The 24,248-nt window shown below is 33.1% G+C and overlaps 1 protein-coding gene across 1 annotated transcript in view; it reads left to right on the top strand.

The window, feature by feature from the left end:
- LOC150076245 (ataxin-7-like) overlaps positions 1-24,248 on the top strand; it is a 227,347-nt gene that overhangs the window by 41,963 nt on the left and 161,136 nt on the right. The window contains exon 3 of the mRNA XM_090387296.1: positions 4,115-4,219. Coding sequence (XP_090243422.1) covers positions 4,115-4,219 — 105 coding nt within the window. The remainder of the gene's footprint in view (positions 1-4,114; positions 4,220-24,248) is intronic.

The following is a 24,248-nucleotide window of genomic DNA, read 5'->3' as shown; positions in this document are numbered from 1 at the left end:
CTGTTTTCAATTTCAATACATATAAATTTCAGACCACTATTCTAAATTATGCTTAAAAATAACAAACATAATTTAATTAGATATGTATTATTTTACAAAAAAAAAAAAAAAATTAGCTAACTTGTAAGTAGACTTTTTTGTCATAAGTAATAAGACTTGTAGATTAGTCTGTTTAATAAAAGAAATTAAAAATTTGTAATTAAACAAACTGCAAGTGGAGTAAAACTTTGGCTTTAATAAAAATTTATTTTTGTATTTTAATTGTGCTGTACTATTTATTTATTAATTGGGCTATTACTGAATGACAAATGAATCCATGTAACTTAATTAAAGTTACTGTTAAAATCTGCTCAAAGTTTTTGAGTAGGTTTTGTAACAGTAGTAAATTTGTTTACATATTAAATGATAGATAAAAATTCATAGCTGTTATACATCAGTTGCACTTGGGAGGGGCTTGTTCATTCCACATTAGTAGCTTGTACAGTATCAACAGACAACAGTACAATTATATAATATAAAAAATGTTCTTGAAGGTGGTGGGGACTTTTCTGAGAAGTGACTTCATAAAGTCATTGGATTAACAGCTGAATTTACTGGCTCCTTAAGAACTTCAGTGTAGAGTGAGGAAAGAACTTAAGAGCAACAGTTTTTAAATAAAGGAAGCTAAAACAGATTTGTACACTAGTGTTATGGGTATCCTTGCTGATCAGTATTGTTTATTCATGGGGAATGCAGTAAGTTGATGTTCAATAAATTATTTAATGAGTTTAGGTTAAAAAAAAAGAACATTTTAAGTGCAACTCTTTATTGTTATTTTATAGTTTGTCAGTACTGTAATTACTTTTATATTGTATATGCTCTAAAACTTAAAAATATACTGTGTATGCATATAAATTTATTTTTAATATACATATATAAAAATGCTTGACAAAAAGTGATACTGTAATATTAGATTAATAACTGTTCAGTAATAAGTTATAAATACCATACACAGCATAAATAAAATGACAGCTATTATTTTTCAGATGTAAATGTTATTTTTTAGATGTATAGTTGTACATTTGAAAAATTGTACTTAGCGACTACAGAATGCAAACATTTTAAAGTTATAATATACTCTAAAGTTATATATACTCTTTAAAGTTATAATATAGTTTTAAAGTTATAATATAATATACTCATAAACAACAGATTGCTTTTTATATTCATTTGCCTGTAGCTAAAGCTGGCTGGAAAATCTTGAGGCCTGTCACAAAGTGTGTATGTAGGCCTTGTACAATTCAGAAAAAAGAGATAGTATATAAATTTATTTTTTTTTTTGAATTAAAAGTGCAAAACTTGTTTCATTTTAGAGTGTGTTTGGGGAAGGGAGGTCGATAAGCACTGGGTGCATCTATATAGGTCCAAACTATAGCACACCTTATTTTATTTCAAAAATTTTATGCATTTCTGTATCATTTTCTGTCTTGGGAACATTTTGTTCCTTCTCTCAGATGCTGACTACAGGGTTTGGGCTTATGCTCACATTAGGTAATATTTGCTGATATTGTTTTAGTATAGACAGCATCATTAAAAGGTGGATCTATCTGCTGTTTAATCCAACAGCAGTGTTGCTACATTTTTATAATTACAATGGTGTTTTGCCTGACTGCCGAACACCAAATTTTCTGTTTTTTATTTTTGAAAAAAGTTTTTCATATTTTAAAGAATTCTACTTGTGTACTATTGCTAAACCTTTTGCTATTGGATTGCAATGCTTTATACAATATATATTTATATTTTTAAAATTAAAAAATTAAATTTTAAAATGTTATGTTTTTTTTTATCTGTTATTTACAACAAAATTTTTATTACTTCTTAAAAAACATAAATATAAAATATAAATATTTTGCAGTTTGTTTTCACACATTTAATGTTTTTTATTGTTTGTTTTCAAGTTTTCTACCTTTGTGTACTTGTGGTTTTACAAACAGCTTATAAAACTATTAAGTGTGTAAAAATCAGACTAACACATGTGAATATTAATATTTTGTTGGATAGATAAATAATAATAATAATATGATTTTGTACTAGAAACCATGTTGTATAATAATTAAACATAAAACAGAGTATCTAACTCCTGTAGCAATAGTGATAATTGTCTGGTAAGAAACATATTTGTTTACATTACACAGAAGTCAAAAGTATCAAGACAAAGTGGAGGACAAAAGTAGTAACAGTGTAACAAGGTGACCTTGTTTATCATATTTCGTGTAATTACTTGTGACTTCCGAAACTGCTTAAATTTTAAGAGAACAGCCACGAATTTCAAACTGGTAATTAACACTCAATGGTGGTCTACCAGACCAGCCACCACTGCATCAGAGTAAAGCTCAATGTATTATCATGACAGCTGTTTTGAGAATTACTGCTTTCTCTCTTAGCATACTTATCAACCAGTGAATAATCTGTTGAGTCTAAGCAAATAGCCAAATGATGTTTGATGTAAAATTTTCAAATGCAGAAATACACACGTTTTCAAATTATTTCACTGCCTACATTGAAACATAACTGTGAAACCTTTTCTGCTTTATTCTGTTGGGAAAACATGGTTTTATATTAGATGCAATCCATGGGTCATTTTTACTATCTGAAAAACTAAAAATATATATTTATATATATAATAATGAAGTTTAAATCAACAAAATAACTTTTTCTGAAGAAGTAATTTCCTCTCTTTCTTTTCTTTTTCTTTTTTTAATAAAGTGAAAAAGGAGAGCTTAATGACAATGTTGAACAACCTTGGGTCTTGAAGACTTAGATTTTTTGAAAAATGAAATTTCAAGAATTAGGGACTTATTAAATGGAAGAAATATTAGTAAATCAAAGAGCCTATTGTATACCTTGTGCAAATTGAGGGAAAAGCTTCAAGCTAGAAATTTCTGTAGCAGTGTACCACGAGTACTTAGAATAATTTTGATGCTAATCAAGTGATGTTATGCACTTACAGTATGCTATTAGAGCGTGTATAGTTTAGGTATAATAATAATACAATATAAAAAAAAAAAATCTAAAACACTGTAAAAAAAAAAAAATGCTAGATCCTTTGAGTACATGTGAAATTGGAGTGCAGCTGTTAAATTTCAACTTTTTTGGAAAATTATTTAAAGAAAATTAAATTGCTTTTTTGTGTGACCTGAAAATCTTCATGAAGATCTTACTGTATCAAGTTTGTCCCATGATTATTTCAGTTTGTTGCATCTCAAAATGTTGTTGCTCACCACTGTTCCGAATTAATCAGGCCATCATCTAATGCAAAATATTTTCTCTTAATTTAGATGTTTTTATGCATAATTTGTATTTTAATTTACAGTTAATTTTGTTTTCAAGATGCCATTGGAGTATAGCAGAAAATTAAAAAAAAAAAAAAAAAAATGCAATATTTAAAAGTTTTTGTGAAAAAGATTAGGCCTGCTTCCATTTATTTATTTATTATTATTATTTTTTAAATCTTTTTGTTTAATACAGTATCTGCTAAGATATATATTTTTTTTTCTGGATATTAATAGTATTAACAGTTGTTGATACTAAATTTTAAAATTCTTTCATCTATACTTTTCACGATCATTTAATCAAATAGAATGAGGTGAGTTACTTAAAAAGAAGTCCTTGTTATTTTTAATATTAGATTAGTAAGACACAGCAACTAGAAGTGATCAAGTTATAATTAATGTTAGCAATGATCATACTGAAATAAAAATGGTATTGAGGAATTAAATTTTCTTACAGTCAATTTTACTAGTAAGAACATTTAAAAAATTCCATAATCAATTGATATTTGGGCCATTAAGGTGGTTAAACAATTTTTAAAAATTATTTTAAAAAGTCATCTGCAAGTAAAATACTCTGAATGGCTTTAAAATATTTCAAATATTCATTTAAGAATGTTCATAATTATTAAATTATGTTTAATTCTAACATATTTAAGATAATTCTAATTTATCTCTTTTCCTTGTTAAATTATTTTGAAATTATTTGATTAGTCATTGCAAATTGTCATATTTGGCATTGTGAATGGCAGGTATATTTATTTGTATATTTTATTTTATTTTACTTCTCTTTTTCTTTGTTATAGATATGCCTCTGTTTGGTTTTTGCCCTGCATGGGATGACTTCTTCCTTGTAGTGTGTGAATTTTGCAGTCATGTTGTCAAACCACAAGCACTCAGATCTCATATTGGTAATTTAATCTTTTTGTTAATATTGTGTTGCTGTCAAAAGACTGGGGAAGGGGATGGGTTCGATTTTAATGATTTTTTTGTCAAAAATCCCTATAATGAATATTTTAACACAAAATCAACTTCAATTTAATATGTGGTTCATAAGAAATTATAAGGAATTAGTAAAGTTGTCTACTTGTTCAGTAATTCAGAAATCTTAATAAGAGATATATTTATTTTTGCCACATTAAAGAAGGTGAATTCTCTCTCTCTTCCTTGCACTCAGGGGTTGAGTATGGGCTTGGCAAACCCAGGGTCCCGAGCTGGACATCATTCTTCTCTTTCTTGCCTTCTTGGTGATTCCCTTCTACTTCTCTCTCTCTCTCTCTCTCTCTCTCTCTCTCTCTCTCTCTCTCTCTCTCTCTCTCTCTCTCCTCTCTCTCTCTCTCTCAGGGTAACATGGGATTTTTTTTTTTTTTTTTTTTTTTTGGCTGGTGCAGAATAAGCCTCAGGCTTCCTTGCACCATATGGCTAATAATAGTAATAATTTCAAGAAATAAGGAACATTTTAATGAACTGAACATTTTATATGGCCTGAAGATTCTGACAGTATCAATTTAATTAATTTTTGAATAACTATATTTTTAGTTATCAGTTCATGAAATATATGGGTTGACATGTACAGCTTCATTTTAAAAATTAAAAAAAGTAAATGAGAAAAAACATAGTTTGTTTCATTGTTTAGAGAACAAAGTTGATAAGTGCTGCTCTTTAAGCATGACAAATTACTGAAATTGATATTGCCACAAGGGCATATACTTATGTCCATGTGGCACTTGTGGCTACTTATGTTCCATAAATGTAGCAAGTTATGACACAAAGAACGAGCAGAGTATAGTGTACCTTAATGTTACTTTGGCTGTAAGGTCAGTACCTCATGGATGCTTCCACCAGTTGTTCTTGAACATATGCCATCAGGTTCTGATTCTGACATTTGTGATGTCAGAGAATGATACAAATTATTCTGACAAAGAAGTTCACAACTCTGGATCACAACGTTTACACAAAGTGAATTTGATGTTCTTATGAGAGATTTAAATCTACCAAAGACTGTGAAGCTTTTAGGGTCAAGACTGAAATCCAAGAATCTGCTGGTCCCAGAAGCAGCCTTTTCATAGTATAGATGTTGGGAAAAAGAACTGATTCCCCATTTTTCCATAGAAGGATCGATGATATATTGCAAAAAAATAATTCCTACACTTAATTTTTTGAAATTTTCTACCAACCAACAGAGTGGGAGCTATTTATTGACACAATGAAATAAAATCTCAAAGGAGTTCTCCTTCATAATGTAAACAAATATGCATCCATTCCTGTAGCACATTCAGCTCTTTAAAAGAACATTACAAAAATGTTAAGCTTCTTTTGGAAAAAATTCAGTACAAGAGTCATGGTTGGCTATTGTGTTGAGATTTTAAAGTTATTGGTCTGCTACTCAGCCAACGACTTGGTTACACAGAAATGCCTTGCTTTCTATGCAAGTTGGATAATCAAGCAAACATTGGGAAAGGAAAGTGTAGCTGCCGACACAGTTGCTGACACCAAGTTCAAAGAACATTAAAGACGAGCCACTAATATATTGAAACAAAAATACTGTTACCTCCTCTGCATATAATGTTAGATTTAAAGAAAGTCTGGCCAAACCCTGAATATAGAAACAAATTGTTTCGAGTATGTTTGCTCTAAATTTACATCAGTGACATACAAAAAAAAATTAAAGCAGGAATGCTTTGATTTTTTTTTTTTTTGTGAAGATCTGTGAGCTGGACTCTGTATTTGAAGAATCCATTAACCAAACTGAAAGATCAATTAACCAAACATGGATTGGCTTTAAAAATGTAGTATGCAATTTTTTTTGGAAAGAATAAACACCCAGATTGTAATCTGGGTGTTTATTATGGAGTTCAGAAAACAAAACTAGGTAGCAATATGAGTGTTAAGGTATACATCTTGCACTCTCATCTCAGCTATATCCCATAAAATTGGGTTGTTTAAATGAAGAGTAGAGGGAAAGCTTCTATCAGAATATAAAAGAAATGGAAGAAAGGTACCAAGGGATGGAATATCAGTATGATGGCCAATTACTGCTGGATGTTAAGAAGAGGAATGACCACAAAAACTAGCTGCTTGAAGAAGTCAAAAAACCTAGTTTGCAGCCACCTGTGCTTGACAGGAGAATATATACTTTGATATTTCTTATTTACATATTTTTATATAAAAGTAATCTATATGTAAAATCTGTAGAAATAGAAAATAAACCAGAAGCACCTCAACCAATATATTTTGTTTTATTTGTAAATAATAATTCTGATGTGATAGAGCAAATTTCAAGTGAGTTTCAAAATTTTCATTAAATTTTTAGCGCACATTTCTTATCAGCAGTAAAACTTTTCTTAAAGTGCAGACTGGTGTAATCAGTGAATTACAAGATCTCACACTGGATGCAAAGGTGTCCAAGTCCCTGACTTATGTAACGATTCGGTTTCCCAGTCCTATACTTAAATCAGAAATCATGTAAATAGGCATTGATGATGTTAGTATATTGATTGTTTAAGTCTAGCGTATTTTTTTACATAAAATACTAGAATAAATCACAAAATGAAATTTTTCAATGGTCACCTACCTTAATTCCTTCATCTAATTAGTATTAGACGAAATGAAGGCTGATGCAGACAGATGTAAAAGGTTTTAATAGTCATTCAGCCTTATTTATATACTTGTCTAGAGTTGACTGTGCAGCAGTGGCTTTCTTTTTTGGATAGATACCCCTGTTGATCTTAGCAAACCTGGTGGCATCACAGTCCAGAGGCTACCATTCCTTTGGCATTGTCTTTGAATGTGTCAAACTTTCTTTGTGTAAACTGCTCTGATGGTAGTAGTAGTAGTGGCATGTGATGCAAGAAAGCAAATGTATGAGCTTATGCAGCATCAGCCAAAAAAAAAAAAAAAAAAAATATCACACCATTCCCTCCAAATGCCTGTCCAGTTCCTCCTTAAATTTATTCAACCTATCAACTTCCACAACGACAGATGGAAGTTTGTTCCAGCAATTAACCACCCGCTGGCTAAAGGCAAATTTCCGCACATCTATTCTACATCTATCTTTTCTTAATTTGAATTTGTCCCCTTAGGTTGGTAATCTGAACAAGTGGAAGGATCCCATCAGAATTCAGCGTGCTCAACCCATTCAAGGCATGTGCCTAGTCTCCAGCCACTGCAATTTGTAGAACTTAAGCCTCTCTTGGTAAGAGGATCTCTTCATTCTCCTCACCAATCTTGTTGCCCTTCTCTGTACACACTCAAGTAAATCTACATCCTTCCTAAAACGAGGCCTCCAGACCTGTACGCAGTACCCAAGGCGGGGCCTGACCATTGCCTTATACAGAGGGATAATCACCTCCTTTTCCCTGCTAGCAAAATTCCTATATATCATTGACAAAACCCCATGACCTGCCCTGGCAGCCTGTCTGCATTGCTCAGAAAACTTCATATCTGCCTGCACAATTACTCCCAGGTCTTTTCCATTTTCTACCACCTTAAGTGTAGTACCACACAGTTGGTACATTTCTCTGGGGTTACTTCTACCCATATGCAGTACTTTGCATTTGTCAAGGTTAAACTTCAGTTGCCACTTCTTAGCCCATCTGCCCAAATTATCCAGATCCTGTTGCAGCAGCACACTGCCATTACTGTCATTAACAACTCTGCCAACCTTTGTATCATCTGCAAACTTCGACATTAAGCCTGATATACCTTCATAAATATCATTGATAAATATACAAAACAACAGTGGACCTAACGCTGAACCCTGTGGGGCTCCCTAATAACATTAGTCCAAGAAGAGCAGCACCCATTGATTACCACCCTCTGTCTTCTCCCACTTAACCATCCTTTTATCCATTGTAGCAACTTACCCTTAATACCATTCTGCTCCAATTTGTACAGTAGTCTTCCATGTGCAACAGTGTCCAAAGCTTTCCTGAAATCCAAATATATGATATCAAAATTATTTTTTGCATCCAGTTCCTTTGTAACCACATCATAATATCCTATCAAATTTGTCAGACAAGACTTTCCCTTAACAAACCCATGCTGTTTCTGAATTATTGCTGCAGTCTTGTTTAGATGATCCTGCAATGCATCTTTAACCAGCGACTCCATTATTTTACCCAGAACAGAAGTTAAACTAACTGGTCTGTAATTACTCGTGTCGTCCTTCGATCCCCATTTGTGAATTGGGGATACATCTGCACATCTCCAGTCCGTGGGAACCTCCCCTGAGTCCAAGGATGCTCTCATAATTATGGCTAAGGGTTTGCTTAGTTGCTTTGCCGCCTCCTTTAATATAACTGGATAGATCCCATCCACCCCAGGTGCTTTTCTTATGTTTAACTTCAACAATTTCTCTTCCACTTTGCTTTCAGTTATTACAAAATCATTAAGTATCCTGCTACAATTTGATAACCTTCTGCCATTTTCAAACCTTAATAATTCCTCACGTGTGAATGTAGATGCAAAATACTCATTCAGTTTGTTTGCTATCTGAGCAGGATCATCAACAGTCAAACCTTCGATGTCAAGTGGACCAATCAGATTCATCCCCTTCCTTTTAGAGTTTATATAAGTAAAGAAATCCTTGCTGTTTTTCTTAGCATCTTTTGCCAAGGATTTCTCGTAATCTGCCTTCGCCTGCCGACCCTCCTTTGTGACCTGATTACAGATTACAGATTATATCTGCCATAGGCTTCTGAGTCGCTTGATAATTTATATGCATGCCATGCATTTTCTTCTCTGTTACGAGTCTCATTAGTTCATTTGACAACCATTTAGGCCTAAACCTTGAACAATATTTCTTAATAGGTATGAAACTTTTAGTAGCTTCCACAATTAATTCCTTGAATGCTTCGCACTTAAAATTTACTGTTGGTAACATCGTCAGTTGATCCCCACTGTACAGAATTTAAAAACTGTCGGTTCCAATAATCATTATCATGGCATCCTCTACAACCATGTGGGCCTCCAGCTCTGTTAACTTCATATTTGTCAGCTCTTCACCACTTGAAATGAGGAGTGAGATTGATGATTTTAGTGGTTTCTTTCCTGACTCCATTTTTGAACCCTTGAAAGCTATTGACAAATTGAGGATACAGGTTCTTCCAAAGTAATTCATATTTGTTGGCTCTATCTCATTCCTTAAATGTATTCAAACTATCTACTGCTACAACACTAGATGGAAGTTTGTTCCAACAATCAACTGCCTGTCTAGCTGAAAGCAAATTTACATACATCTATCCTGCACCATTTTTCTTCAGTTTAAATTTATGTCTCCTAATGTGCATTGCCAGAGCAAGGGTAAAGATACTATCAACATTTAGCTTGCTCAATCCATTCAAAGCCTTGAACATCTCAATCAGATCTCCTAGCAGGTACCTGATTTCTAAATGCTGCAATTTGTAGGAATGAAGTCTTTCTTGATAAGAGTACTCTTTTGTTCCTCTCACTAATCTCATTTCATTCTTCCCCCCCATTTCAACAGATCCACATCCATCCTGCATTCAGTCTACAAGATGAGTATTGTACACAGTATTCAAGGTTTGGTCTAATCATTGTTGTGTATAGCAGAATAATCACTATTGGAAGGGTTTATGGGAAGAGGTGTTTTTTTTTTTTTTTTTTTTTTTTGCTGGTATATGATCTTACTTTCTTGCATCATTTGTTAATACTAATACTAAGTACTTTACATGAAGATTTGGTCTAACCATTGTAGCATACAGCAGAATAATCACATCCTCATAACTTCTGACAAAATTCCTGCATATTATTGACAAACCCCCCATGAAATGTCCTAGCATAGTGGCATAGTATTTAGGGTCAGGTGCTACCAGTGGTTTTCACATCTGCACCATATGTACTCTCTGATGGAATGCAGAAAATATCCTAGCAGTCCATCTGCACCTAAGAGAATGTCATGTCTCATTTCACAGTTAACCCTGGTCCTATTTTGTTCTCCGCTACCTTGAGTGCAGGCCACACGGTATGATATTCTGGGATTACTGCTACCCATATGCAGTACATTACATTCATCAGTGTTAAACTTAATTGCCACTTCTCAGCCCATCTTCCTAATTTTTTCTACGTCTTGCAATAGCATGTTGTGATTATTGTCATTAATAACCCTGCTAGTCATGGTATTATCTGAAAACTTTGACATTATGCATGGTATGCCTTAATCAGTATCATTAATAAATATTGAAAACAGGAATGGACCCAGCACTGGGGGGGGGGACTCCACTAATAACATTAGTCCAAGAAGAGCAGCTGATTACTATCCCTTTATCCATAGCAGTAACTTGCCCCTAATGCTGTGCTGCTCCAGTTTATACAACAGTCTTTCATGTGAAACAGTATCAAAAGCTCTTTCAAAATCTAAGTATATGATGTCAAAATTATTTTTTGCATCCAGTTCTACATTACAGTACCCAATCAGATAGACCAGACAAGATCACCTCTTCACAAATTCACATTGCAACTGCAGTATAACTGGATTCCTGTCCAGATGGTCCTGGACCAGTACTGCATTACTCCTATAACAGAATTGAAGCTAGCAGATTTGTAATTATTCATGTCACTCTTTGATCCCCTTTGTGAATGGGGGGGATACATTTTTACATCCCGAGTTTATTTGATCCCTTCCTGAATCCAAGGATCCTTCATAATTATGGATGAAGGTTTGCTTGCCTCTTTTGCTTCCTCCCTTACCATAATTGGATTGAGGCCATCAGCCCCAAGTGCCTTATTTACTTTTAGCTTCAACAATTTCTCTTTCACTTCCTTCTCTGTTATCACAAAGTCATTTAACATTCCCCTTTAGAATGTGATATACTTCTGGCATCCCATCTCAAAAAAATTCTTCGTGTGTGAATGTAGATGCAAAATATCTCTTGAGAAAAAAATTTTCTTTAATTTCTTATTGTTTTTTTTTTTTATTTTTGCATATCTGAGAGAAAGGCTAAAACATATATATATATTAATGATATTTTTAAAAATATAAACTTTAACAGAATAAAAAATGATGTGTAGGTACATTGATATTAATTTTGTTGAATTATTCAAAATTAACAACACCATTACTTTTAAGAAAGATTTTATTAAATTAAGCAAACACAAATAAAGATTTGTTTAAATAATGAAAATATATTTTAAATGATTTTCAGGCTTTTTCTTCATCCATAGTCCTAGCATAGTGTCCATCTATTTGGGATCAACCTTCTGAGTCTTTCTATCCCATTCTTTTTTATCTTGGATTAAGGCCCCCACTAACTCTGCACTGTTCCATTTCTCTTTGCTTCTTCTCCCCACACAAATCCAGGATTCTGTTTACTGTATTTTCTTGACCCCCTTCTCTTTATATGTCTGAGTCAACTGTCTCTCCTCTTATATTATTCCCATTTGGTTTAGTCCCTTTTCCCCTCTGACATACTCATTTTTCACTTTATCCATCTTAACATTCATATTTCTGCCACATGCAACCTCTGTTTTTGTCTCTTTTTTAATTCCCGCCCTCTGAACTGTATGACATTATTGGCCTAACTATTGATTTGTAAAACTTGCCCTGCAGCCTAATTGGAATTTGTTGGTCATGCAACAACCTCACTTGGTTGCATCCTTATTATCATGCCTCATTCTGTTGTATTAATGAATCCCAGATACTTACTGTTAACCAGGCACAAAAAATTTCTAATAAACCAATTTGACCAGCAAAGGTTAAAAGAGAACTGTACAAAAAGAATGGTTCTTTAAGGTAAAATAAATTAATTTACTTGCTTGTCTTGAACACTTAATATTTTTTCCTCCTGAAAAAAAAAAAAAAAAAAAAAAAAATCCTTGGGGTCTCTTAGATCCCGTGCCTGGTACAGGGTTAAGCAAATCCATGTACTTCCCCCATCCATACTAATATATCTTTCTTTATATTCTCATCCCCAAAATGCATTTCAGTTATTCTGTTTTTGTTGTAATAATTTCCAGCCCATTCTCTTTTGACACCCTTCTTCAATCATCTGGTCTTTCATCCAACTCCTTTTGATTAATGTTATTATCATATCATCAGCTCAACTCATCTAAATTCACTGTAAAGAGTAAAGATCTCAAAGCAGGACCTGTTATAAACCTACCTTCACTAAAACTTATTAGTCTCTTTCCAGATACTCTTTACTCCAGTAACTGCACTCCCATATATAGCTTGAGTAATTTTTATGTAGCTCCAAAGTATTAACTCCTCTTTCCATAACACTACCTGGCACAAATGCCACACTGGTTTCTTGAGATATTTACATTATTCCTTAACCAATGCTCTGATCCATTCCCATGGCTATATATTATGGCACACATCAATTTGATTCCCTGGTAATTTGTACGGTTTTGGTTATTACCCTTATTTTTACATATTTGGATAAGAAAGCTTCACCTCCATTGCATCTGGTGTTCTGCTTTGACCTGATAATTTTATTAAATAATTCCACCAACCATTTGATGCCTATGTCCCAACAGATTTTTCAAGTGTCCAATGTACTATACAACTCTTTGTACTTTTCAGATTTTTCCTTGTTCAATTCTTTTGGTCCTTTTAGCACCCAGTCATGCTACATATGTTATATTTTCTCTTGCCTTCTTGTAATGCACATGTCAAAAACTAACAATCTGTGTAAATAATCTATTTGTAACGTTTCTAATCTGTTTTTGAATGTTATTTTATACTTGTCTGTCTTCTGGCAGAATGTATTTACAATTACCAAGTCATAATTCCAACACAGATTTTAAAGCTTTACAATATTTTTACTATATTTCAGAATATATTTTAAAATATTACAGAGTAAATAAAAACATGAACATTATATCAAAATAAAAATTTCATAGTTGCAAGCTCAATAGGAGTTCATTAGGAGTATTTTTTTGGTACAGTAGAGTGTCAGTTATCCAGAATAATTGATGCCAGGCCTCTTCCAGATAGCAAAATTTTCCGGATAATCGAACCAGAAAATTTTCCCGTAAGATTAAATAAATTTAAGGTGAGATTAAATAAAAAAAATTATAAACCAATCTCGGGAAACAGAAACATCCGTCCAGGTATTTTTGTGATTTTTATACAAAACAGAAAAATTAGAAAGATTTTTAAATGCTCTTGGTTTTTTCGACTTTCCAATAATGAGCATGAACAATCTGTGCATCCCAGTAGCATTTGCACACATAGCATTTGTAACTTAACTCTTTTCTCATCTTAAAACTTGGTGCAGGCATTTCTCTTTTAGTGGCTAGGGTTCTTCTCGGTAATGCTTTCCATAATAAGCCTGTCTCATCAACATTATAAATGTTTTCTTTCTTATAATTTACTATAACCGAAGCAAATTTACTTTTTGAAGGATGCTGCTGCCTGATTCTTCTGCAGAAAGTTTCTCTCCTTGAATATATAGTTTAAAGTTTTTCAACCAGCCCGTGCTTGCCTTAAATCTTCATTAGCTGTTAATTTTCGATTAAAATCCAATGCTTTTTTCACACAACATTGGACAAGTTCGCCTAAACTTCGCTTCTAAAGAAACCACAAATAAAGTGCACTCTCTAAAGTGGCATTTTCAGGTTTCGACATCATCTTTTTCCTGCTAGTTCCTTCTTCACTATCCATAATTGACACAAATTCTGTTATAGCATTGGAAATTTTCTTGATGTCGTAAATTGTTGAAATCCCTACATTAAACTCTTTGGAGAGATTTCCTAAATTTTCGTCTTTTCTAATTTTATTAATAATTTCCGTTTTTTGTTGCAACGTTAAAACTACGTGTTTTTTTTTCATTCACATTTTTCCATAAAAAATTGAAAAAATATAATAAATCGCACAGTTTCGGGCTGATATTATTCTTACCGAATCTGGAGCTAAACTAATCTGAAATTCACTTGTGGTTTCCAAGAAAACCCAAGTAGTCTCTATAATATTTTTCTAAAGCACGTTTCTGAAGGTCACATAGAATTCTAGAGGTCACAATCATAAAACAATAAAAACAGTTTTCAGTTTATTGGGCGTTTTGTTTGTACAATCTGCTATAAACAGGTAGTAAACTCAGTATTTCGCTTATTATAATCAAAATTCAATTTGCAAACATGATCACTTTAATCGGAGCTTTCTGTATTACCATTAATAAAAAAAAGAAGAAAGATCAGCCTTTCTAGTTGTTCTGGATGACTGACTTCCAGATGACCGACAGTTCTACTGTATTTCCATTCATCCAAAATGTTTGTATATCTTGAGTATTAATAAACAATGATAATTCCAAAATTTAGTGTTTCACATTGCTTTCCAGCAAAGAGCAGCATGTGACTGACACACAGATGAAAGGGGTAAAAACTGACCAGTTTATATAACTGGATTATTTTAGAAATTTAAATATTGCTATAATTTAAGTAATGCATTTCCAATATTTTAATAAAATTGAATGTTGTGGTTGTTCACATAGTGATACATGTCACGATGTAATATTATTTTTGAGTAGCTTATACAGGGAAACTGGTGATTTTTAAAAACTTATAAATAAAGAATTTGTATTTGCAAAATTACAAATATGCCATCTTAAAGTACATAGCATGCTGTATATTTTTTGAAGATGATATCTTTGAGGTAACATCCATCTCTGCATGGGCATTCTTCCAATCCTCCATGCATGTATCTTGCGATGTGGCATAGCATTTCTAAAGAAATTCCTGAAATTTCTTCACAAATTATTATTTTTTCACTCTTCAATACTGTGTGGTCTATGGTCAGTGAGAGTACACCTTGCTTCTTAAGTGACCCCATAAAAAAAAAAAAGTTGCATGCTGACAGGTCTGGGGATCATGAAAGCCAAGAAATGTCACTATTCCTAGAGCTGCTGTGGTGGTGAAAAAACAGTGATATGTCATCCATTCACATCCTGGTGATAGATGTCATGACATCAAACCTGGTAGCTAGTTCAGTAAAAAAAAAAAAAAAAAAAGTTGCAATCATGTTAGCATAGCAGCCTGACATCATAGTTGTTACCCTTCCCTTATCATCTTCAAAAAAATTTGGGCCTGTAAGAGGAAATTGCACACTATGCTGTTATTGGTCACTGTGCAGTGGTTGCTGGTGGAATCAGAAAGGGTTTTTTCCAATCAGTAATGAAAGTTTTTTTTTTTTTTTTTTTTTTTTTATTCACAGAACCTTTTAAGAGAAAGTCAGCTTCATTAGACATCCATTGATTGTGAATACAGTCTTCAGCATGATCCCTTTCTTGACAAAAATTTTTATGGTTAAAGAGATTACAAGGTTTTAATTCTTGCAGTATCTGTGTACTTTGTAAGGATGGAACTAAGTCCTGGAGCCATATTCATTGTACACTCTTATTGGATAAGTTTAGTGACAGTGTATCCTATGTGGAGAATGCTTTGGACCTGTATGAGAGTGGTCCTGACAGCTGCAATGTTTTCTGGTGTCTGGGTGCTTCTTATTTCACCTGGAGGCTTCTTTTTGAGAGCAGAACTGGTTTTTCCAAAATTGCATATCCTTGTTTTAATGACATGAACAGATCTTTATGCTTAAGCTTAATTTGAAAGCAAAATAAATATTGAGCAGCCCCATAACTGTTATTGTTTTTGTAAAAAGCCTTGATGGCCAAAGCACGTACACCATCCTACTTTCCATGGTTAATAAATGGCATAGTATGGACAAGAGTATAATGGGTGATGAAATCATCCTCCCCATCACACTGCTACCAGAAAACCAGTTTTAAAATCGCCAAATTTCCCTGTCCTACTCTGTATTATTTAGTTTATGCTTAAAGAGAGAGAGAGAGGTTTGATGGTGTTCCCAAACCTCTCTCAGGCTCTCTTGTCTTTATTCAAAAGAGGTCAGTCAGGTTAATTAAAGACACATCTTTCAAGAAGTCTCTCCATTCCCTTTCTCTTAGACGTTCAGTTTCCACTGAACCTTTTCTACAGATACCTCCATGGGCACTGTTCTGAATTGTCATGTGTAGTTCCAGTGCGCACTTCTGTAGCCAGGTGGGAAGGAGTAGCAGTGCATAGTACATGCTTCTTGATTAGACAGGGGTTCGAGCCCGTCACCACCAAATATGGAGGTTGCAGAAAGGTCAGGGAATGACCACCGCATATCCCGGAGCAATATGGCCTTAGTTGCTAATGCTCCTAAAAACCAAATAACAAACAAACAAACATAGTTCCAGTGCCCTCTTCAAACCAGTCCAAATACATCTCAACCCCTCAACATCCATTCACTGGTCAACTCCAAACTCACAGAAATAACCTTCTCTTTTCCTTTCTACTTCTGTTCTTTAGAACAGCGAATCGGAAAGAATTACAGAAAGATGGCGGCCAACAACCTCCAAAAACCAACCAACATCACATACCACCATGAGAATTGAAAAACAATTGTCGCAAAAACCTAAAAACGACGAAGCAAATAAATATCCATTAATTCACACATAGATTAAACTTTAAAACCATTTTTTAACTTCTTTTAAAAGACTACCATATTCGGTTTGTTACCGTATTCACAAGACTTACAAAAGCGATTTGCGATTGATATCTCCTCTGTTTTATATAAAATTAACGACACCTAACACGAGATTATTTATATAGACCAATGTATGAATTACTATTTATACATGTGCGTAAGCATCCATGAGTCCGAAATATTATAAGGTCTGCGTATATTAATATAGAGTCAACATTTAATCTCATTTCTAATGTTTTGGCAATTAATAATTTAAAATATTACCACTGTTTATTAAGAACTTTTGATTCATTAAAAAGGAACACATGTCCAACAGTGATTGCACGAAACGCAAGCTCAGAAGCTCAGATGTGGCATCAGTTAGGGAAGGTAGGATCCGATTCGCTTGACGTGATATGAGAGTTGAAGGCATGATTATTTTAATTAATAGCTATTTTAATTTGATTTATTTATGACTATGCACGGGGTGGGTAGGTTCATATTATAATCATTCACGATTGAGTGTTGAGAGATTAACAGTCCTACTAAAAAGGTATGAGGTTTTCTCCTATAATTTAAGATTATTATAATAATAGGACTTATTGGGCTTCATAGTCCCTTTTGATTTGAATTGGTAAAATTCTAGTATAGAAACAGTAAGGTATAAATCATAGAAGCATAAGCAGATATGATGGAATACCGTATTCACTTCATTTGGAATATAGTGAATATGTTAACCCAGGTGACTGCAGGATAGCAGATATATCACCCCCCCCCCCGTGCCCATCTTTAAAAATCAGAAAAGTGAACAAAGCAAAAAATTAACATGTTTTCCATACATCATTCACTTATCCAGTTTTTAAACAAGGGCATAGGGGCAACATCAGCTATCTATGCAAGGTTGTCTGAGTAACATTTTCACTATATTACAAATATGATGAATATCCCTCCCTATGCCCTTGTTTAAAAATTGGCAAAGATAATTAGACAGTGCAAAAGAGGATAATAATTTCCTGCTTCATTTACTTTATAATTTTTAAGTAAAGGCTTAGGGGAGATAAATCTCCTATCCCCACAAGGTTGGCTTGATAATATATTCACTATATTGAGAGCACCTAATATACTTCAGTCATAATGTAAAATATGATTATCAGATAAGCTTTGACCAGTGCAATGAAAATTTTGAATTTGATGTTTAAATTGGTCTAAGTATTAAGGGTTTTGGTTTTATGATTTCCAAATTTAAATTTTGCATAATGAACTTCTTTTTCCCTAATGGAAAAATTGTTCCATATCTTTGGATGTTCTAAAAGCATTCCCAGTATACTTCTAAAATAAACACAAACAGATTTCATTTGAAGAAAAAAACGAACACAATGGTTGTATGTAATGGTTACTTTTCAATAGGCTTGTTTAACTGTATCAAACAGCTAGCAACAAGGGCAGTTATGCGTGACATCTCCTTATTGCAAATAATGACAAAAGAAATAACATTCAAAAAATTATTTTAAAAGAAATCTAGGGTGGAAAGCAGCAATTTCATGAAATAGAAGTTCAAGAGGAAAAAATGTATGGCTGCTGCTATTATTTTTGCAAATTATGGGTAACAATGTAACTAATAACAGTGGTAGATACAGATAATTTTAATCTTATAACAAAGCAGCAGATACAGACCACACAAATAATTTACAGCATTCTACATTGTTTATACAAGAGCCTGTAGGTGGTATAGTTTCAAAGAACCATCGTGTGTTTTAAATGTTATTCATAACCTCGATGTGATTTCCCTCTGACACAATACAATTTGGTTACGTGCATGTGTAATAACTTAGAACAAAACAATTTGTAGAATAACACTTTAATTTTGGCACATGCGTTACATATTCTCATTTTCAGATCGTTTTCAACACCTCTGAATTGTCAGTGGGTGTTTTGTACACTTTTGCTTTAGCAAAACCCCAAATGAAAAACTCTAAAGGAATGAGATAGGGAGAACACAGTGGCAAGACACATTGCTCCATATTTCTGACGTACTGGCCTTTAAATATGCATTGTACCCACTGTTTACTGCTACAATTTTGTGTGGGTTGTCGTTGTGCTGGAACAAAAGATTTATTGCACTCTGGTGTTTAGGGAACTTTTTAATCAGTAAAATACATTTAATGCAAAGTAATTCATAGTATTTTGTTACCAGTCAGAATGTGCTGTCAAGAAAAACTCAGCCGACAACTTCATTTCCCCACATGCCACACCACACATTGACAGATCATCTCACCTGATGGTGAGCATTTTTGCAACAATATGGGTTTTGACAGGTAGGAGCAAGTAGGAGGAATTGTGACTGTTGGTAAAGCCATCTGAAGAAGATGGCCTTGTCAGTCAACAGGACATTGCTGAGGAAACTGGGATTTTCTTTTACCTTTGTTAATAGAAAATTAAAAACTCCAGGCATTTTGTATAATCACCTTCATGCAAACCTTGTTGTAAAAATAAATGACAGAGACACAGTTCCTTGTTCCAAAGGATCCTCTAGATCTGTGTGTGCTTGGTCTTATGTGTGGAGAAGCTTCCCAGACACTGCTGACTGGATGATGACAGGAAGAAGGCCACAACACCTCTTTTGTGAACATGTTCCATGTTCTGTGCGCATTGCATATCTGTGTCTTTCTTTATGCATCATGCTTCCAGTTAGCATAAAGCGATTCACAACACTCGTAATTTGTGGTATATGATATTTGCACCATCAGAGGATGTATCACAGATTATAATCTTGCTGTTGCTCTAGCATTTAGGCCACATTCTCTGTATGGTAATACCATGCATAATTCATTTTTGGAAAATGTGCTTTTACACAATTTTACAGATGTGCATGCAGCTATACAAAGAAGTTATACTTCTAATGAATTTTGCTGCTGTCTTCATTCAGTTTATGTTGCTTGGGCCATCATTTTGATATTTTAATTTCATGCTTCTGCCATACACCATTGCATAATCTGGATTTTGTTGCATTGTATGGGCAATTTATGTCCATGTTTGCATAAAATTTTGTATTACAAGGTTGTTGTCATTCCCAGTGAGCTGGCAAGAATGTAGGAATTCATGGGATGTTGAAATTGACACCTACCACATTTAAATTGGACCTTGGCTGTTTATTTTGTTCTGTGGTTTACACTTGCTTAGAAAACTGTACTACCTGTGTCATTTTAAATTATTACTTGATGTGCCATTCTTTCTCATAAATAATGTAGAATGTTGTAAATTATTTGTGTGTGTATCTGTTGTTTGTTATTATTAGTTACATTGTTACTTTCATTTGTGCAAATAATAACAGCAACCATACAGTGTTGAATTTATTGATAACTGATTTTTGATAACAAATGGCCAGAATAGCAAAGTTAGGTGCAAAAATATCATTCCTGTTTCATTTATCTACCCACTCCCCTTTTATTTTTTGATCATGAAGTTATTATTGCATAATTTTCCCCGTTAAACTACTGTTTTGTGAAATTGCTGCTTTCCATCCAATTTTTTTTTTAAATTATTCTTTGGAGTGTTATTTCTTTTGTCATTATTTGCAAGAGGAGATGCAACACTTAGCTGGCCTTCTACAGTTAGCTGTTCAACTGATGCCTTTTGAAAAGTGACCATCACATAACCATTGTGTTTGTTTATTTTTTTCTTAAAATAAAATCAAAGTTTGTTTCAGAAATACACTGAGGATGGTTTTACTAAATCAAGGATGTGGGCATTGAGAAAGAAGCAGTTGATTAGGCAAAATTGAAATTTCTAAATTGTACAAAATCTTGGCCCAAACATGCCAAAAATAGTCCAGATGACAAATAGCCTAAACAAAAATATGCAAGTTACATCCTCCCAGTATGTTTTAATTGAAGCGTAAAGGATGTTCAATTAATTGGGATATATGCATGTAGCAGTTATTAGAGTTCCTGGTAAATTATTGACAAAATAATCATAGGCTCTTAAGGCTAGCTATTCTGTGAGTAAGCTGCTAAATTGTTGCAGTTATAGTGTGATTTACTTTTATACCAGTGGCCATAGGAATAATCTTTAATCTTAACTATGACTGGTAGAACAATCAGATAGTTATTGCTTGGATATATTGAATGATGCTAGCCATCGATAATGTGCCACTCAATGTGTTTAATTCAATTTGCATCAGGCACACTTACATGACTACTTATTTTATGTGCTGCCTGTTTCTCTCTTTGCTTATGTGTTTACTGCCCTCTCTACTTATAGTTTACTGTAGTTTTTGCCTACATGAGAGCAAATTTCTGTCATTATCCATATGAAAGCATACTTCTCTCTTAGCTTATTACATACGTTACTTCCTTAATAGCTACGTGCATATATCCATGTTTTTGCAGGCTGATGTAATGTTAATTTGTTAGTTTAATGGCATTAATCTGATTTGTTTGTAATTGGTTTAATTTATAAACTTATGATATATATATATATTTTTTTTTTTTTTAGTTAATACCTGTGTGTCTGTATTTTATGTTCTATTTTTATGTGTGTTTGCAAATACACAGAGCACCCTTTGTCTTCATTATGTCTGTCTGCCCATCTACATAAAGCAGCTCTTCTCCCAGGGGTGGATTTTCACAAAATTTCACATTTAGTCTCTATTAGATAATGTCTCTATTAGAATTATTTCTTATCCCAAATTTCATTAAAATTGGAACACATATAAATGCAGTAATTATTATTTTTCTCCATTTATAACACATAGGTTATGTACACATACTGTTGCTGAAATGAGCTGGTTGGAGGAATGAATGAGCAGTATAGCCAATGCACCAAAAATAAATCTTGGTTTAAGTACTGTGCATGTTGAAGTGGTTTTTTCTGGAAGAGATAATTTTTCATTATCAATTTATTAAATACATCAGTAGTGAATTATTACTATTTGTTTATTCTATTAATAACAGAAATCCACTAAATAAATATTATTTCAGTTTTTATTAAAATCCAGAAGTAAATAAGTAAAATATGTTACAAAAATGTTAACTACATATTATATTTTAAGTTATGTATAGCTATTTACTTATTTTATTAAATCACAGATTAGAAAGATGCGTGTTGTAATTTTTTTTTTTTTTTTATTAAAATCCAAGAGAAAATTTTAAAAAGTTGAGTGCATATTGCTTTGTGGAAGTATGTATGTTCAGCAAAATGAAGTGAAAAGAATTACTTTTATATTCTATTAGTTAGTAATTTGTCAGTATAAAGTTAATGTTATTTACTTTTCACTTTTGTTATTATATGAGGAAGAGCCTTTTTGCAGTTTCAGTAAAAAAAGTCAAATTTGTTCTTTGCCATTTTATTCTCTTTTAATTGTAAGTTATATTCAGTAGTTTTACAGAGAAAAATTTATTTGCAGTACTAAAATTAAGCTATCAAGATAGGTTGGATGAGGCATTTAAATATTTTTTGCTGAAATACATTTGAAAAGAAAAGAAAAAAAAAAAAAAAAAAAACTAATCCATAATGAGAGCTCATCATCAAATTATTGAATCAGTAATTTATATATGTGCCATTATTCTGATCAGCTGATTAAGGGAATTCAAATTTTTTCCCCTTTTAGGAATTCACTCAAGTTTATATAGTATTGTAATTCATTGGGGTTGAGGTGGGTATTCTTGTAGTTCCATATATCCATAATGATGAATTCAAACTACACTTGCAGATTTTTCTTGGGAACCTTGAAGGTAAGGTTCCTGTCATCTTTTCTTCATTTTACTCTTGATTTTTTTTTTTTTTTTTTTTTTTTTTTTTTTCCAGGTTAGTTAGGTAGATACTTCATAAAAGATGCACACAGAGTCCTTTATGCTGCTATATCTTTTAAAGGCTTAGAATACATCTTTCTGAATTATGGTGATATTGAAATCTCCTATGATTTAAGAGTAAATTTCTCATCATCTGCTTCAGTTACTGGATTTTGAGATATAAAGATATACTTATATAAGGATATAATTCTTAAATATGCATTTTTAATGTATTAACTTTGAATCCTTACTGTTTTTGACATTTTAAAATTATTTTAGCAGAGCTAAACTTTAGCAGTTTATACATGCTGTTAGCATATGCATTTTGTATTACAATGCATTTTTCATGAATATTAGTATTAAGTATTAGTAGTGGCAAATGATGCAAGGAAGCAAGCTTATACAGCACCAGCAAAAAAACCCCACCTCATCTGTCCATCTTCTCTAATAAGTTTTCTAATATTTCCTTAAATTTATTCATACTGTCTACTTTCACAAGATGGAAGATTGTTCCAATAATCAAATTATTCTCTGGCTTAAAGAAAATTTTTATACACCTATCCTGCAGCCGCCCTTCTTGAGTTTATGTTCCCTTGTGTGTGTTGTTCCCTGCAAAAGAGTAAGAATTGTATCAGCATTTAGTTTCCTCAATCCATTTAAAGCTTTAAATACTTCAGTGAGGTGTTCTTGCAGGTGCATAGTTTCCAAGTGCTGAAATTTGAAAAGTGAAGTTGTTTTATGGCAAAAGTACTCTTTTCTGTCCTTGACTAACCTGGTTGCTCTTCTCTGAACCCTATACCAAGAGATCCACATCATTCTTAAAATGAGGATTCTGGGTCTCTGTGCAGTAGTCAAGATGTGGCTTAACCATTGCCTTATATAATGGGATAAACACTTTGTTGTCCTTGCTCGCAGAATTTCTATATATCATTGACAGAAGCCCATGAGCTGTACTAGCAACCTGTTTTGTATTGTTCAGAGAATTTCATGTCTGACTATACAGTTACCCCTAGATCTTTTTCTTGTCCATCACCTTGAGTGCAGTACCATCCAATTGGCATGTAATTCCAGAATTACTGCTGTCCATGTAGCATTTATCAGTGTTAAACTACAATCGTCACTTCTCAGCCCATCTGTCCAGTTTTTCTAGGTCATGTTGCAGCAGTGTGCCTTGATTCCTGTCCATCCTGTCAATCTTTGTATTATCTACAAACTTAGACAATAAGCTTGATATGCACTCATCACTGTTGTTAATAAATAATGGAAATGGTTAAGTGCCCAGTACTGAACCCTGAGGGAACTACTAATAATATTAGTCCAGCAAGGGCAGTGCCCAATTGTAACCATCCTCTGTCTTCTGTCACTCAGTTATTCCTTTATCTATAATTTACTGCTAATGTTACACTGCTCCAATTTGTATAGCAGTCTTTCGTGTGGAACAGTATCAAAAGCTTTATGGAAAAAATTATTTTTTACATTCGGCTCTTTTGTTACTACTTCATAGTTCAGATTGATCAGAAAAGATTTCTCATTAACAAATTCATGCTGTGATTTCTGTAAAACTGCATTCTTGTTAATATTGCCCTGTATTACTTCTTTAACTACTGATTCCATTATTTTCACTGTAACAGAAGTTAAGCTTACAGGTCTACAATTGCCCTTTGATCTTCATTGGTAAATAGGAGA

Source organism: Mastigoproctus giganteus, chromosome 13 (genome assembly GCF_048544385.1).
Source record: "Mastigoproctus giganteus isolate SK-2022 chromosome 13, ASM4854438v1, whole genome shotgun sequence".
Lineage (NCBI taxonomy): Eukaryota > Metazoa > Arthropoda > Arachnida > Uropygi > Thelyphonidae > Mastigoproctus > Mastigoproctus giganteus.
The sequence above is the reverse complement of the archived record's forward strand: the minus strand, read 5'-3'. Positions and strand labels throughout refer to the sequence as shown.